This window comes from Mobula hypostoma, chromosome 16, assembly GCF_963921235.1.
Source record: "Mobula hypostoma chromosome 16, sMobHyp1.1, whole genome shotgun sequence".
Taxonomy (NCBI): domain Eukaryota; kingdom Metazoa; phylum Chordata; class Chondrichthyes; order Myliobatiformes; family Myliobatidae; genus Mobula; species Mobula hypostoma.
In genome coordinates, this window is record NC_086112.1 from 31451141 (window position 1) to 31466033 (window position 14893).

At 40.4% G+C, this 14893-nt stretch overlaps 1 protein-coding gene across 1 annotated transcript in view; it reads left to right on the forward strand.

The window, feature by feature from the left end:
• The window catches only part of LOC134357317 (sorting nexin-24-like), a 163013-nt gene extending 148478 nt beyond the window's left edge, over positions 1-14535 (forward strand). Inside the window, exons 5-7 of the mRNA XM_063068716.1 lie at positions 5727-5759; positions 7487-7551; positions 12934-14535. Coding sequence (XP_062924786.1) covers positions 5727-5759; positions 7487-7551; positions 12934-13004 — 169 coding nt within the window. The 3' untranslated portion in view covers positions 13005-14535. The remainder of the gene's footprint in view (positions 1-5726; positions 5760-7486; positions 7552-12933) is intronic.
• The last annotated feature ends 358 nt before the right edge of the window (positions 14536-14893 follow it).

Below are 14893 nucleotides of genomic sequence, written 5' to 3' on the forward strand. Positions count from 1 at the left end.
GTGATCTGTCAGCTTTTATTTCCTTGGGCTTTCTGGTGGCTTAAAACTTTATTACTGAATGGTTTGCGAGGCAATTTCACAGGGCAGCTAAGAGTCAACTTCACTGCTACATGTAGGCCAGACAAAGTAAAGATGGTAAATATACTCCTCAACAGGACATTGGTGAACTAGATGGGTCTTTACAACAATCAAAAACGTAAAGACCCATCATCGGAACTTTTAATAATCAGAATTTGAGTTTGCCATGGTGGGATTCGAATCCTGGTCTAGATTCACAAACAAGAGAAAATCTGCAGATGCTGGAAATCAAAGTGACACATACAAATGCTGAAGGAACTCAGCAGGCCAGGCATCCTCTATGGAAAATGAGAAAACAATCGCTGTTTCAAGCCGAGACCCTTCATCAGGATTCGCCTGTGTGTTCTCCCTGTGACCCCGTGGGTTTCCTCTCGAGTGTTCAGGGGTCCTCCCGCGTTCCAAAACGATATGGGTGAGAGTTAGTACATTGTGGGGATGCTGTGTTGGCGCTGGAACCATGGCAGCACTTGTGGGCTGCCCCCAGCACATCCTTAGACTGTGTTGGTCATTGACGCAATCAACACATGTCACTGCGACATGTTGCAATGTACGTGTGACAAATAAAGCTAATCTTACAAACAGGAAAGCCATACCAATGAGATTATGGTGGACCCATCTCACAAAAAGACGGGTCTGGGTAGAATTCCTCCTTGGGTTGAGGCTGAGGGTTGGACTCTGCATCTTCATCTCTATCTTCTCTTCTCACTTCTACCGCCTTCTAATATTCATATCTTTTTTTTGCCAGTCATCTAGTGATGTCCTCATCTGCATGCGATGTTTTCACAGCTGTATTGATCAGGTCAGATGGCAGAAGCCTCAGGTTAACACAGGCAATGTTTTTTTCTGATTAAGTTGCAGTTTCATTTAAGCTAACAATAGGCTTTCTGAGCATGGCAGTTTTGTTTCTCAAGAGGATGGCTAGCTAATACTAGTTAGAAATCAACAATAGACTTCTAGAACCCTGAACTGTTTCGTCTGCTGTGCTAAAATGTTGAGTTTATCAAAAAGCCTCCTGACCATGGATTGTGAATAGCCATCACAGCTGAAACCCAGACTGGCAACTTTACAAAACAAGATGATCACCAGGGTCGACGGCTGCTCATGGTCACTGCACCATTCTGTATGGAAAGTCTGCAGTTTTCCACCGGCCATACAACAGTGATTTGGACAGCACGGACAAGGAGCACCATGATTGGTAAAGGTAGGGAGTAGTTGGGCATAAATGCATTCAGCATATAACTTTTTGTGTGGCCACACGTCCCACACATGGGCGAGCTGTGTATCAGAGTCAAGATCCACATCACCAGCCGGTAAATTGTACCACCCTTTGTTTTCAGGGTGGCTTAAATGAAGATGAGTCAACAGACTAGCATTGAATAACAGCATTGTAAACTGTTGCCTTCAACCTCGTGAGCAGAGACGACCTGTTCAAAATCCTCACCAGGACTGGTTGTCCCCTGAGGCTCCTCAGGATAGTTTAGTCATTCCACACAGACATGAAGGGCATCGTTCAGTTTGACGGCTCTTCTTCAGAGGCCTTCAACATTCGCAGCGGTGTGAAGCAGGGCTGTGTGCTTGCCCCCACCCTGTTCGGCATCTTCTTCACAGTCATGCTGAAGCACGCCTTTGGAACATCAACCGATGGTGTCTACCTCACACCAGATCGGACGGGAGGCTGTTCAGTCTGTCCCGGCTGAGGGCAAAAACCAAGGTTGATGAAGTACTCATCAGGGACATGTTGTTTGCAGATGACGTGGCACTGGCAACACACTCTGAAGAGCAACTGCAACACCTCATGGACAGCTTCTCAAGAGCCTGCCAGGACTTCAGCTTGACCATCAGCCTGAAGAAGACCAGCGTGTTGGGCCAAGGCGTTGAGCACCCCCTGCTATTACCATCAACAACCACGAGCTGGAGTTAGTTCACGAGTTTACATACCTTGGCTCTGCCATCACGGACAGCCTCTTGCTGGACCCCGAGATCAACAGACGGATCGGACGAGCAGCCTCAACATTCGCCAGGCTGACAAAAGGAGTCTGGGAGAACAGAAAGCTGACGACGCACACCAAGGCTGTAGTCTACAGGGCCTGCGTCCTCAGCACACTGCTTTACGGCAGCGATACCTGGAGCCTCTACTACAGACAAGAGCGGCATCTTAGAGCCTTCCACCTTCACAGCCTGAGGCGCATCCTGGACATCAAGTGGATTGACTGAGTCATCAACAATGAGGTCCTGGCCCGCGCCCAGATACCCAGCCTCTTCACCCTGCTCCGACAATGCCATCTCCGCTGGCTGGGCCACGTACACTGCATGTCAGATGGGAGGATCCGGAAAGACCTGCTGTATGGGGAGCTGGCCTCCGGCAAGAGAGCACAAGGGCGGCCCCATCTTCGTTTCAAAGACGTTTGCAAGAGAGACACGAAGTCACTGAAAATAAACGTCGAGAGGTGGGAGGACATCGCAAGCGATCGCTCTCTCTGGAGGCTGGAACTACGCAGAGGTCTAAAAAGAGGAGAAGAGAAGCTGAGGCTTGCTGCTGAAGAAAAGTGCACTCATTGGAAAAACAGCACCAAGACAACACCGGAGGACAGTGCCGTCAAGTGCAGTCGCTGCAGCCGAGACTATCACTCCCGTGTGGGCCTCTACAGCCACATCAGACGCTGCTCTAACACAGACTGAAGCAAGACTTTCCAGGCGCAGATCCATGGTCTTGCAAGACTAACGGAAGCCACAACACAAACTGTTGCCAGGATATACTGCTGTATGTTCCCTGTGCTGTGTGTGATTTTTGGTTCTGTGTTTTGCACCTCGTTCCTGGAGGAACACTGTTTCATTTAGCTGTATTCATGTATGATTCAATGATAATTAAACTTGAACTTCATATTGGTTTATTATTGTCACAAGTACCGAGGTACAGTGAATAGTTCACTTTACCTACCATTTATACCGATTAAATCATTAAACAGTGTATTGAGTTATAATAGCTAAAACAATAGCAATGCAGAATAAAATATAAAAGCTACCAGAAAAGTGCAGTGCAGATAAACCATAATTTTTTTTAAGGTCATGTCAAGGTAGGTTGTGAGGCCAAGGGTCCAATTTATTCTACAATAGGTGTGTTCAAGAGTCTGGTAACAGTGGGATAGAAGCTGTCCTTGTTTTCAAGCTTTTGTATCGTCTACCTGATGGGAGAGGAGAGGAGAGGAGAGAGAATGTTCGGTGTGGAGAATGTCTGGGGTAGAAATAGACCCTCATGACGCGCTGCATGTGGCCTTCACCAGCTGGACCTTGATGGAGTGAAACCGCTTCTGGTGCCTGCAAAAATGCAATGCTCATAAACAATGGCACACAATTCCACGTAGAAGCCTTGTTGTGAAGCAGCGTGCATATTCTGCCACCTCTGTGGCTAGAGAGCAGGACGTGTATTCAATTCACTCAGAATGCATCAGTATCCTCTCTCATGCAACAATGGATGTCTAGCTCCAGCCTTGCAGTAGCCCAAAACATACAAAAACAAAACATCAGTGGTGTTAATACCCTGCATTAAAGTTTCCTTGGCTGGTATAGTTCTGGAAGGAGAATTGCTCAGTGAACATCCTGAGTGCACTGAGTTTCTTCTGAGAGTTTATCTCCCTATTCTTCCCTCTCCTTATAGAAACATAGAAAACATACAGCACAATACAGGTCCTTCAGCCCACAAAGCTGTGCCAAACATGGCCCTACCTCAGAACCACTAGGCTTTACCCATAGCCCTCTATTAATGTGGCACCTGCACACCTAAACAATATGTGCTATCATACTAACTATTATGTCCTAGATTTCCAAGAAACAAGTTTGAAATCATTTGAGTTGACTTTTTAATTAAATAATTCATTTGTTTAGTTTTTGCTAGATCACTTATTAAAGTCCACTAGATTTGCTTATGGATAAGCCTAAAACAACATACCTTGTATCCCGTAAGATCACCTGGCTTGACTGTGGCAACGGTAAATGTTTACAGTGGATAAATAATTTTCCAGTGCAAGCCATTTGCTAGAGGAATAAAAAAGAATTGGCACGTGATTCCTTCTTTGTCTTGTGCCTCTTTTTACTTTAGATAATTTCCCCTTAATCTTTCCCCGTTACCTTTCCAGTCCACTTCTTCAGATTCAGCTTTTCAAATACTACTGTCCTGGCACTGAAGATCTGTGAACTTCAGATTACGTGTGGTTTTTCACAAAGTCCCCACCCACCCATAAATCCTCCCAAATCCCAAAGCACTGTCAATTTAAAACTCCAGTGCATGACGTGTAGTTGGCTGAAAGTTCAGAAACCAGCAGTGGGTGAAGAGAATGGGCCACCTCTTTCGGAGTCTGAAGAATTGAGGCAGAAACTTGCAGTGTATTGACAGGAATCTTTGTGCATATTTAAAATACCATAATGTATAAGAACATGGGTGAGAACTGTAACATAGCATATGCTGCCATAGCTCATTCTCAAGCAGCTTGAATGTGGGGTGGGAACTCCCCAGTATTGTAATCCCTTGTTTTCAATGGAATTCAGTAATTTTGTACATGTGATCAATAGGACAGTGTTCTGACTTGGAGATGTCAGATCATTTTTGCAGGTCAATGACTTGGATGATGGCTTTGTGGCCAAGTTTGCAGATGATACAAAGATAGCTGGAGGGGCAGGTAGTTTTGAGAAAAGCTGTGGAAGGACTTATAGGAAAATGGACAAAGAAGTGGCAGGTGGAATACTGTGTTGGGAAGAGTATGTCCATGCACTTTGGCAGAATAAATAAAAGGGCAGATTATTTTCTAAATGGAGAGAAAATTCAAAAATCTGATGTGCAAAGAGACTTGGGAACCCTTATGCAGGATTCCCTAAAGGTTAATTTGCAGGTTGAGTCGGTGGCAAGGAAGGCAAATGCAATGTTATCATTCATTTCAAAAGGACTAAAATATAAAAGCAAGGATGTAATGTTGAGGCTTTAGAAAGCACTGGTGAGGCCTCACTTGGAGTATTGTAAGCAGGTTTGGGCCCCTTTACCTAAGAAAGGATCTGCTGACATTGGAGAAGGTTCAAAGGAGGTTCACGAAAATGATTCTATGATTGAAAGGTTTGTCATATGTGGAGCGTTTGGTGGCTCCAGCCCTGTACTCACTGGAATTCAGAAGAATGAGGGAGGATCTCATTGAAGCCTATCGAAAGTTGATAGGGCTCGTTAGAGTGGATTTGGAGAGAATGTTTGCTTTGGTGGGAGAAACTAAGACCAGAGGACATAGCCTCAGAATAGAGGGGTGACCTTTTAGAATGGTGATGATGAGGAATTTCTCTAGCCAGAGAGTGCTGAATCTGTGGAATTCATTCTCACTGGCAGCTGTGGAGGCCAAGTCATTGGGTATATTTAAGGCAGAGATTGATAGATTCTTGATTAGCCAGACAATGAAGGGATATGGGGGAAGGCAGGGGAATGGGTTTGAGAGGGAAATGGATTGGCCACGATAAAATGGCAGAGCAAGCTCGATGAGCCAAATAACCTAATTCTGCTCCAATAGAAATGTGGTCCTACAGAAATGTAATGTTATGTAAGATCTCTGACATACTGTAGATTCTGCACAAATGCAATGTAGTATGCTAATGTGTCATTTTTTTAAAAATTTTAGCTCCATTGAAGACTATGAATCTGAAGAATGCAGGTAGGTCCTCTGTCAGTTTGTATAGAGATGCAAACTATCTAAAAGAGTGGCTTAGAATTTACAGTTAGTGGCAAGATAATGGCGTATTGCTGACCACTAGATCAACAGATAATCAACATCAAAATTCTTTTGATGGATAGATTATTAATGAATTGCCTCTAGGTTATTACTGGAGATTTGGCAATGTGGCATCATTGACTTTTCATTTTCTTACATTTGCTCAAAGTAAGGTTTTCACTAGCCTTCATTTCAGACCTTACAGAACGGGGAGGGCAGGGGTTTTAGTTACTACATTTCATCTTTCTAACGTGATCCTCCTGGATTTGAAAGCAGTCTAAGTGGTTTCCCAATGATTACCTTTATCATTTAAAGCATTTCTATTCAATTACTGCTCAAGAAACATGAACCACATTTAAACAAGTATTATCCATGTCCCTTCTCTGAGATTTGCTCTGAACTCCAGATTGCTGTTAAAAGAATTTAAAATTGACAAGGATAAGAAAAGGTCAGCTGGTCCACTGAAACTCATCCATCGAACACTTGCACTCTCCAATCTCATCTGGAGTATTCCTAATGCATTTAATTTTATTGCTACTTCTGCCTTTTATTGGAGGCGTTTTGCCATTCTTAAAAAATATACTTCTCATATATTTAAATATTTTAAGTGTTTTTTTTTAAAAGGATATATAGTACAGTAATAGACCCTACTGGCCCAACGAGCCAGTACAGCCCTATTACTCCATGTGGCCAATTAACCTACTAAGCCATATGTATTTAGAATATGCGATCAAACCTGAGCACCCAGAGGAAACCTACACAATCTCGGGGAAAACCTACAAGCTCCTTACGGCAACGGGATTGAACCCGAGTCTCTGGTGCTGTACTAGCATACACTAATTGATATGCTACTGTGCTGCCGCAATACGTGCTCTTTGATCCTCTTGGCTATATTTACTTTGAGGTAATATTCTGGATTCAACTCGTGTGCTATTTCATATATATTCGATGTTCCCTTTTGAGAATCGCTCAAGACTGTACTTATTGGCATATACAAATCCTTTTAAATCTATTTAAAAACTGCCTATTTCATTTTCATTATAAACTTGAGAATTGTTCTTATAACAAATCTCTCATTCACCTTATCAGGTTCCAGCAAATATCCATTGGATAAACATTGAAAAGGCCAGCAGGGATAGGAAAAAGGATGGATGGAGATGAGTAGGAAATTATCTCTGGCTCCTTTGTTACCCAAGTGCAAGAAAATCAGCCACCATTTGTACTGACCCTGACCATTCTATGGAGTTAGTTATTCAAAGATTATTACAATACTAGACAAAATCCTGCCATGCTTTTAAGCACTGTCAATCAGAGATGAATTTTATAGCTTGGTCTAATTGAATCCTAATGGACAATATTTTGCAGATGTTTCAAGGAAAATTTAATTGTTGGATTAATTTTAAAGAGCCAGTTGATTCAACATATGTTAATTTCTGTAAAAATAATTACAATGTCCATTGTAATCTGGCAAATGTTATCTACACTTAACACTACAAGATGAACATGTTTACCAAATTACTATAGTGAATTTTAATGATCTGTTCCTGACTATTTTTTTCATCTTTTCACAGTTCATTATATTGTGACTTGAAAACAATTTGATATATATTGTATACTACTTAATGTTTGCAGTTCCAGGATACTGATATTCTTGTCCTTGACCTTTCCAGCAAACTATCCCACCAGCCAGTGCTGCTTTTCCTGAGGGATCCATACATCTTGCCCACAGCCACCGGTAATCAAGCCTGTCATCTGTTAACAGCTCTTTACTGTTTCAGCCGTTAACCCTGTAAATTTTGTGAAAATGAAGCTGAGGTCTTGCACCAACCCACTGGATTACATTTTGGTTAGAAGCATTATTTTGATATTCTCTTGCTCCACCATGCTGTTGAGTAGGATACCTGGCCTCAAATATTCTTAAGTTGCTATGAAGCTCTGACAAAATTCCTGGCCTTGTCATCACTGAGAAGTGAAATAATGCAAATTTGATTTGGCTTTATCATACAAGCCAATTACTGAAACAAAATGTTCCCACTGCATGAGAAGGAAGAAACATATTTCATTAACTTAACATCAATCTACAAAAAAAATGCTATTTTCAGTCTGTTAGGTGGAGGACATGATCATAATTCCATTCCTTTAAGAAATTTTAATTTTTCCTGTTGGACAACATGAATTGACCTTTTTTTCTGGGGATCAACATTAATTCTTCCCTTTTTTGTAATTGATTGTTATTCAATAAATCAAATAGATCATTCTCTGAAGCAATCTTTTAATTTGAAGAAGAAATCCTTAAGAAGTTCCTTGATCTGCAACTTTGTTGTGGTTTTGAAATTCACCAGCTTACTCTCTTTTTTTTATTAATTATAAGACCCGGAAATCTTACTAGTGGTGAAGCACTGAGGTAAGATTGTAATTATGGAAATCGTTCTGTAATGTTTTTAAAATTGTAAAACATTTTACTTCATTTCTCTCCCTATCCCTATTTTGTTTGCAAATCCTCCGAGCTGATTTTACTGCTGAAAATACACTATTTCAATGCATTCATACCGGGAAATACAGCCCTTGTCATAGTCAAATAAATAAATGCATTCCCTGATAATTTATAGCAATTAAAACCATTTGTAAACCTGTCCATCCTACTCTATTTTAAAAATTAAAAATTAAAATCCCATAAATTTCCAGTTTGGTAAATGTTTTCGATGGGGCAGATCTCAAGCGTACTTCTGATTCACTATTGGTAAATTGCTACTGCAATATAGATTAGTTACTCGCCAGCTTTTCTGGAAGTTGTGCCATATCAGTGTGTTTCTAGTTTTGTGATATTTTATCAGTATGGGACCATTTATGACCATATCCCGCTGTACACCTGACACCAAAAACTAAATAACATCCTCCCCATCACTTTTTCTCTGTTACTCATTTTGAGCTCTCTTAGCCTCTTACAAACATCTACCTCATTGGTCTCAAAGTAATTCATCTGATTAAGGATATCCTCCTTATAGAAGGACAGGCTACTGATCTGGTGGCATTTTAATACGTTTGAGAATACTATGTAAAATTTTAATGAGGGATAGAGACTGCAAAACAATTTCATTGTGGAGCTGAAACTTGTGATACTGAATGGTTAAATATAAAAAAAGGTCCTTCTAAAACTTTTATCTTTATTTGCTGTTTACATACTTCCAACTGTTATACCACAGCGGTTAAAAAGATTTGGTATGCTGGGGCCACTTTAGGAAGTCAGAAGAAAAATCAAGGAATGGGAATAACCTGAGCTGTTTTTGACATCCATACTGCAGAAAATATGTGTGAACAGTGAAGTGGCTAAATTTGACCATGGGTTAAATGTTGACATTTTTTTGGTAGATTCTACATGCTCTGCTCGTCTGCAACTGTGAGAGGTCTAATCATCCGTCTTTCAAGACATTACCTCCACAAACAATGTTGACTCACCACTGGACCCATTTTGTTTCCTCACCACTCCCTTCCTCATCCTACATCCTTGCAGGATTTAACCTAATAACGCCGGGCCTTTTAATCTGCGGCAGATTCTGAAGTTGTAGCACATAGGCTTCATTCACATCAGGCTGAACCAGATATAGATTTGGACCTTCAACAGTCTTCATATTTTCGTATTACACCAGTTAACAAAAAGCCTGTTCACCCCAATTGTACGTTGTGTTGGCTGTTTGTCTGTAATCATTGATCATTATCACACATTTTTCTCTTGCCTACCTCAATTAGTCAACTTAAGAGTGCTTGTAATGACCCATTATTACTTTCTTGACCATTTAATTACTAAATTCTACTTAACTTACATCTGTTATTGTCAGTATTGTAAATTGGTATCACTTCGGTTCTTAGCAAAGATGGCATTTCTCAATGAAGTTTAATTGGCTCCCTATATTACGATTGCTTATAGCCATATCTCTCGAATACGTATGGTATAATCTTGTAAAAATCTGAACCCAGTCATTAATACCTAATGAAGTAAAGAATGTGATAGAATCCTTTGAGGAAGTTGCAAGTTGATTAGGCAAAGGAGAGGCAGAGGATGTTACTTACTTTGATTTCCATAAGGAATTTGACAGGATGAGACTGCAAACATGGTAAGAGCCCAGGAAATTAGAGGCAAGGCACTAATATGGAGAGAAGATTGGCTGACAGACAGAAGTCAAGATGTGGGAATAAAGGAATATTGTGAGCAATTTTGGGCCCTGCATCCAAGGGAAGATGTGATGGCCCTGGAGAGGGTCCAGGAGTGTTTGATATCTCTGGGTCTATGCTCAGTAGAATTCAGAAGGATGAGGGGGGAATGTTATTGAAGCCTACCTGATACTGGAAGGCCTGGTTAAAGTGGACGTGAAGAGGATGCTTCCATTCGTAGGAGTATCTAGGATCCAAGGGCACGGCCTTAGAATAAAGGAACGTCCCTTTAAAACTGAGATGAGGATTTCCTTCAGCAAGATGGTGGTTAATCTGTGGGGTTTGTTGCCACAGAGGGCTGTGGAGGTCAGGTCATTGAGTGTATTTAAGGCAGAGACTGGGAAAGGAGTTACGGGTTACTGGAGAAAGCAGGAGAATTAGATTAGGAAAACAAAATCAGCCATCATTTACGGGAAGAGCAAACACAAGTGGCCCAAATAGCCTAATTCTGCTCCTCCAGCTCGAGTCATATGGTAAAGACACCATTTTTTTTAAATTTCTGAAGAAATGTATTTAAATATTGTGGAATTCTCACCTATCTTGTTTATCTTCATTAATAATAATTTCCTTCACTCTGTTTATTTAAGTATTATTTCCTCTCTCTCTCTCCCCCCCCCCCCCATCAAGTTTATATTATGCTAATCTGCCTAGTTATTGTGGGTTTAGAAGACACTTAAGAAGTTATTACAGGGGCCAGGAAATATTAGACAAATTAAGGCTGGATTTTTTGAAATCAAGGATGCTTAAGGGACATTTAATTGAGCTTCTTAAAGTTAAGAGGGACATAAATAGATTCAATAGATTCCACAATATTCCCTTTAGCTAAGGTGTCAAAAACCCGGGGTACTTGATTTAAAAATAATTAGTCAAGGGACTTGGGAGTGATGAAGAAAATAAATACCACACAAAGTATTAGAGTTCAGGAGCTCTCTGCCTGAAAGGGTATGATTCTCTTTCCTAAGCTGGAAATACAAATTATGTTGTTTAAACTTAACATGAACAAGAATGTAAACTATTCCAATACATAGATATTATCAAAAACAAATGAAGACTCTTCTTGAAAAGAAAAATAGTTTTCTACAATGAAAGTAGTCCCCTGCCAAGCATTTCTGTAATTGAAACTTCTCAAAGTAGAGATGTATTATACAACCTCATCCGTAAAAACTATTTTCTTAAAAAAAGGTGTTTTAAAAACATTGCGGATGCCTAAATGGATAACCCTCTAAATGGATGCAGGATTTTGAAAGAGCTATTAATCTACACAATTTCAGGCAATTTGTGAATTATGTGCTACCTGCTCACTCTGTTAAATGCAACCAGCTCTTACTACCACAATTCTATTGTGTCTGTGGCTGGTTCCGGGTGATACCAAGCCTAAGCTGAAAGCAGCTTAGTTGGGAGAGTTGCATGAGCACACCATAAAACATCCTTTTGACTAGTGTGTGCATTTGCACTGGAACCCAAACAAACCATCGAAGATCTGGGTGCTACAGTGAAAGTTCATATTTTCGAAGAAGCCCTGCAGTAGTCAGCAGAATGTGTCTCCGTGTTTCTTGCAGTACCGGTCAAACTGGTGGGAGCAAAGAATGTTGAATGGTGAGTGTGGACCACGGCAGGAGGGGTGGGGGATAGGGGACAGTGGAGGCCAGGGGGTGGGGGTGGGTGGCACAGGTACAGACACACTCAGTCCTGAGACACCAGGCAAGGTCACTTAATTCCAGGCAGGTAGTTTATTGATCATTACAGAATGTCTCGCCGGTACTTCTCGCTCTCTGTCCCTCTCTTCCCCTTTTCCCAACCATGATTCCCCTTTCTACTCTCAGTCCACAATAGAGACCCATATCAGAATCAGGTTTATCATCACTCACATGTCATGAAATTAGTTTTTCTTTTGTGTGGCACCAAGTACAGTGCAGTACATCAAAATTACTAGAGTACTATACAAAATCCTTGGGCACCCTTGCTATATACATGGGCCTAAGACTTTTGCACAGTGCTGTATGTTTGCAAGATCGTATTGCAGCTACACCCAAGCTATCGTTGTTTGAAGTGAGAAAGTAGCAAGACTATCGTAAATGAGTGAAGATCTAATGATCTGACCTCAATGGCTGGGTTTGATGAGGGAACTGTGACTCCGTTAGCTACTAATTTGCTGCCCTTCAAGATGGCAGCATTTTTGCATCTACCATTTCCATTCTGCTTGCGGTTAAGACTCTTTGCCCCTTGCACTACTTCACTTCAGTCCAAAGCAGCTTGAACTCATCTTCCAAACCCATCACCTGCCTCTTCCATTAAAAAGCTGAAGATGAAGAATGGTGTTATAAGCATAATAATAAATGTGATCGTAAAAGTCAATAGGCATGTTTTATCAACAGGATGGCTTATTTCCAGGTGCCTACAAATTCATTCCGTAAGGCCATAAGACATAGGAACAGAATCAGGCCATTTGGCCCTTCAAGTCTGTTTTTTTTTATATATAAATATTATTGTTTGTTTTTCATTTTTATTTTTTTAAGTTTCATTATTCTTGGTTAGTAGAACCAAACACAGCTTTTAGTAGCAACTGTGCAATCTACCCAGCTTTAATTTTTTTTCCTTTGATTTCAGTCACTATAATGCATTTAGCACAATGAGAATGAGGTTCAAGTATTTGCACCTGTGACTATAACAGAAATTTGAATTTAGGATACCACAGCTTCACCGTGACAATCTCAGACTTGTATTTTGACAGCGTGACTTAAAACTCTTATTTAGTCAGTTACTCAGGCTATGGCCAGGAATATTTGACACTCAATCTCGCCAATCTTAGTGAATGTACAGCTTAATACAGCTCAAGCATTGCTTTGTTTCTACTTGTATGAGGGTAATTGAAGACTATAAACCTGTCTTTTTTTTTGTGATTCCTTAGATGACTTCCCAAACGTAGTTATTGAAGGTGTTCTACATGGTACATACTACCCGTACCTTCAAATAAGGTAGAGTGGATTCTACACGAAAGGCACCTCTGAGCATCCAGCCACAAAAGTAACAGTTAGTGGATATGTTTTTATGAGAAACTGTTCGCTCTCAATGTTCTTCCTTGACAGGAAGTATATTTTAAAATTATTATACCATTTAAATTTAACTTTTACATTATTCACTTAATTAACTTATGAGTATATAGCAAGTTTCAATGTAAATCATTATAAATGAATGTGTGATGTTTCAACGTAAATTGTGAGTATGGAACTAATTAGTACTATGTGGAAACATTTTTGTGTAATTTTAAAGTAAAATGTACTACTTCATTATTAAGTAGAGAATATTTTTGTTTTATGGCTTAGATGTATTTTCCAGTTTGGGAAGAAAAACTCTAATTAGACAATGTAAGAATGTTTGTTGCATTTAATTATGTGGAAATGAAAGCAATATTTATCACTAAATCACATTACTGTGTAATCTTATTAAATGCAGGGATCTATTCTGGGATCCCTGTTCTTTGAAATTTTTATAAATGACTTGTATGAGAAGAGAAAGGGTGGGTTAATAAGTTTGCAGATGACCCAAAGGTTGACGGAGTTGTGGTAGTGTGGGGGGTTGTTGTAAATCGCAATGGGACTTAAAACAAAATGCAGAGCTGGGCTGAGAAGTGGCAGATAGAGTTCAACCCGGAAAAGTGTGAAGTGATTCATTTTCAAAGGTCAAATTTGAAGGCAGAAAACAGAGTTAATTGCAGGACTCTTGGTAGTATGGAGGAACAGGGGGTTCTTGGGGTCCATGATCATAGATTCCCTCAAAGTTGCCACACAAGTTGATAGGGTTATTAAGAAGGTGTATCTGTGTGGACTTTCATCATCTGGGGGATTGAGTTCAAGAATCGCGAGGTGTTGTTGCAGCTCTATAAAACCCTAGTTATACCACACTTGGAATATTGTGTTCAATTCAGGTCATCTCATTATATGAAGGATTTGGAAGCTTCAGAGAGGATGCAGAGGAGATTTACCAGGATGCTGTGTGGAATAGAGGGCATGTCTATTGAAGGTAGGTTGAGCAAGCTGGGGCTTTTCTCCTTGCAACGAAGGATGATGAGGGATGACTTGATCAAGATGTACAAGATGATAAGAGGCATAGATCAAGTGGGTAGCCAGAGACCTTTTCCAGGAGAGAAATGGCTAATACAAGGCAGGATCATTTTAAGGTGATTGGAGGAAAGTATAGGGGGACGTCAAGGGAGGTTCTTTTCAGAGTGTGTGGTGGGTGCGTGGAATTCCCTGCCAGGGATGGTGGTAGAGGATAGATACATTAGGAGCATTCAAGAAACTCTTAGATGGCAACATGGATGATAGAAAAAATGGAGGGTAAGTGAGGGAAGGGATAGATTGATCTTAGAGTAGGTTAAAAGGTCAGCATGGCATCATGGACCCAAGGGTCTGTACTTAGCTGAAATGTTCTATGTTCTATGAATTAGTAAAATATTTCTGTTAGAATCCATTGTTATATGTAATAAATTTAATCATCACTGAACAACATGAATGATTTGTGTTCCATTAATTTTTTTTGAGTGCGAACTTTGATTAAGTTTGGTCAAGGGCACGCGAATCAGCTCTAGAGACTTAAAAGTTCATTGTTTTCAGTTTCTACTCAGCGGCCACTTTATTAGGTACACCTGTACAACTTGTTACTTTAAATATCTAATTATGTGGCAGCTGCTCAATGCAGACATGGTCAAGACATCCATTTGCTGTTCAGGCCAAGCATCAGAATGGAGAAGAAATGTCATCTAACTGACCTTGACTGTGTAATGATTGTTGGTGCAGGATGGGGTGGTTTAGTACCTCAGAAACCGCTGATCTCTTGGGATTTTTACAAACAACAGTCTCTAGAGTTTA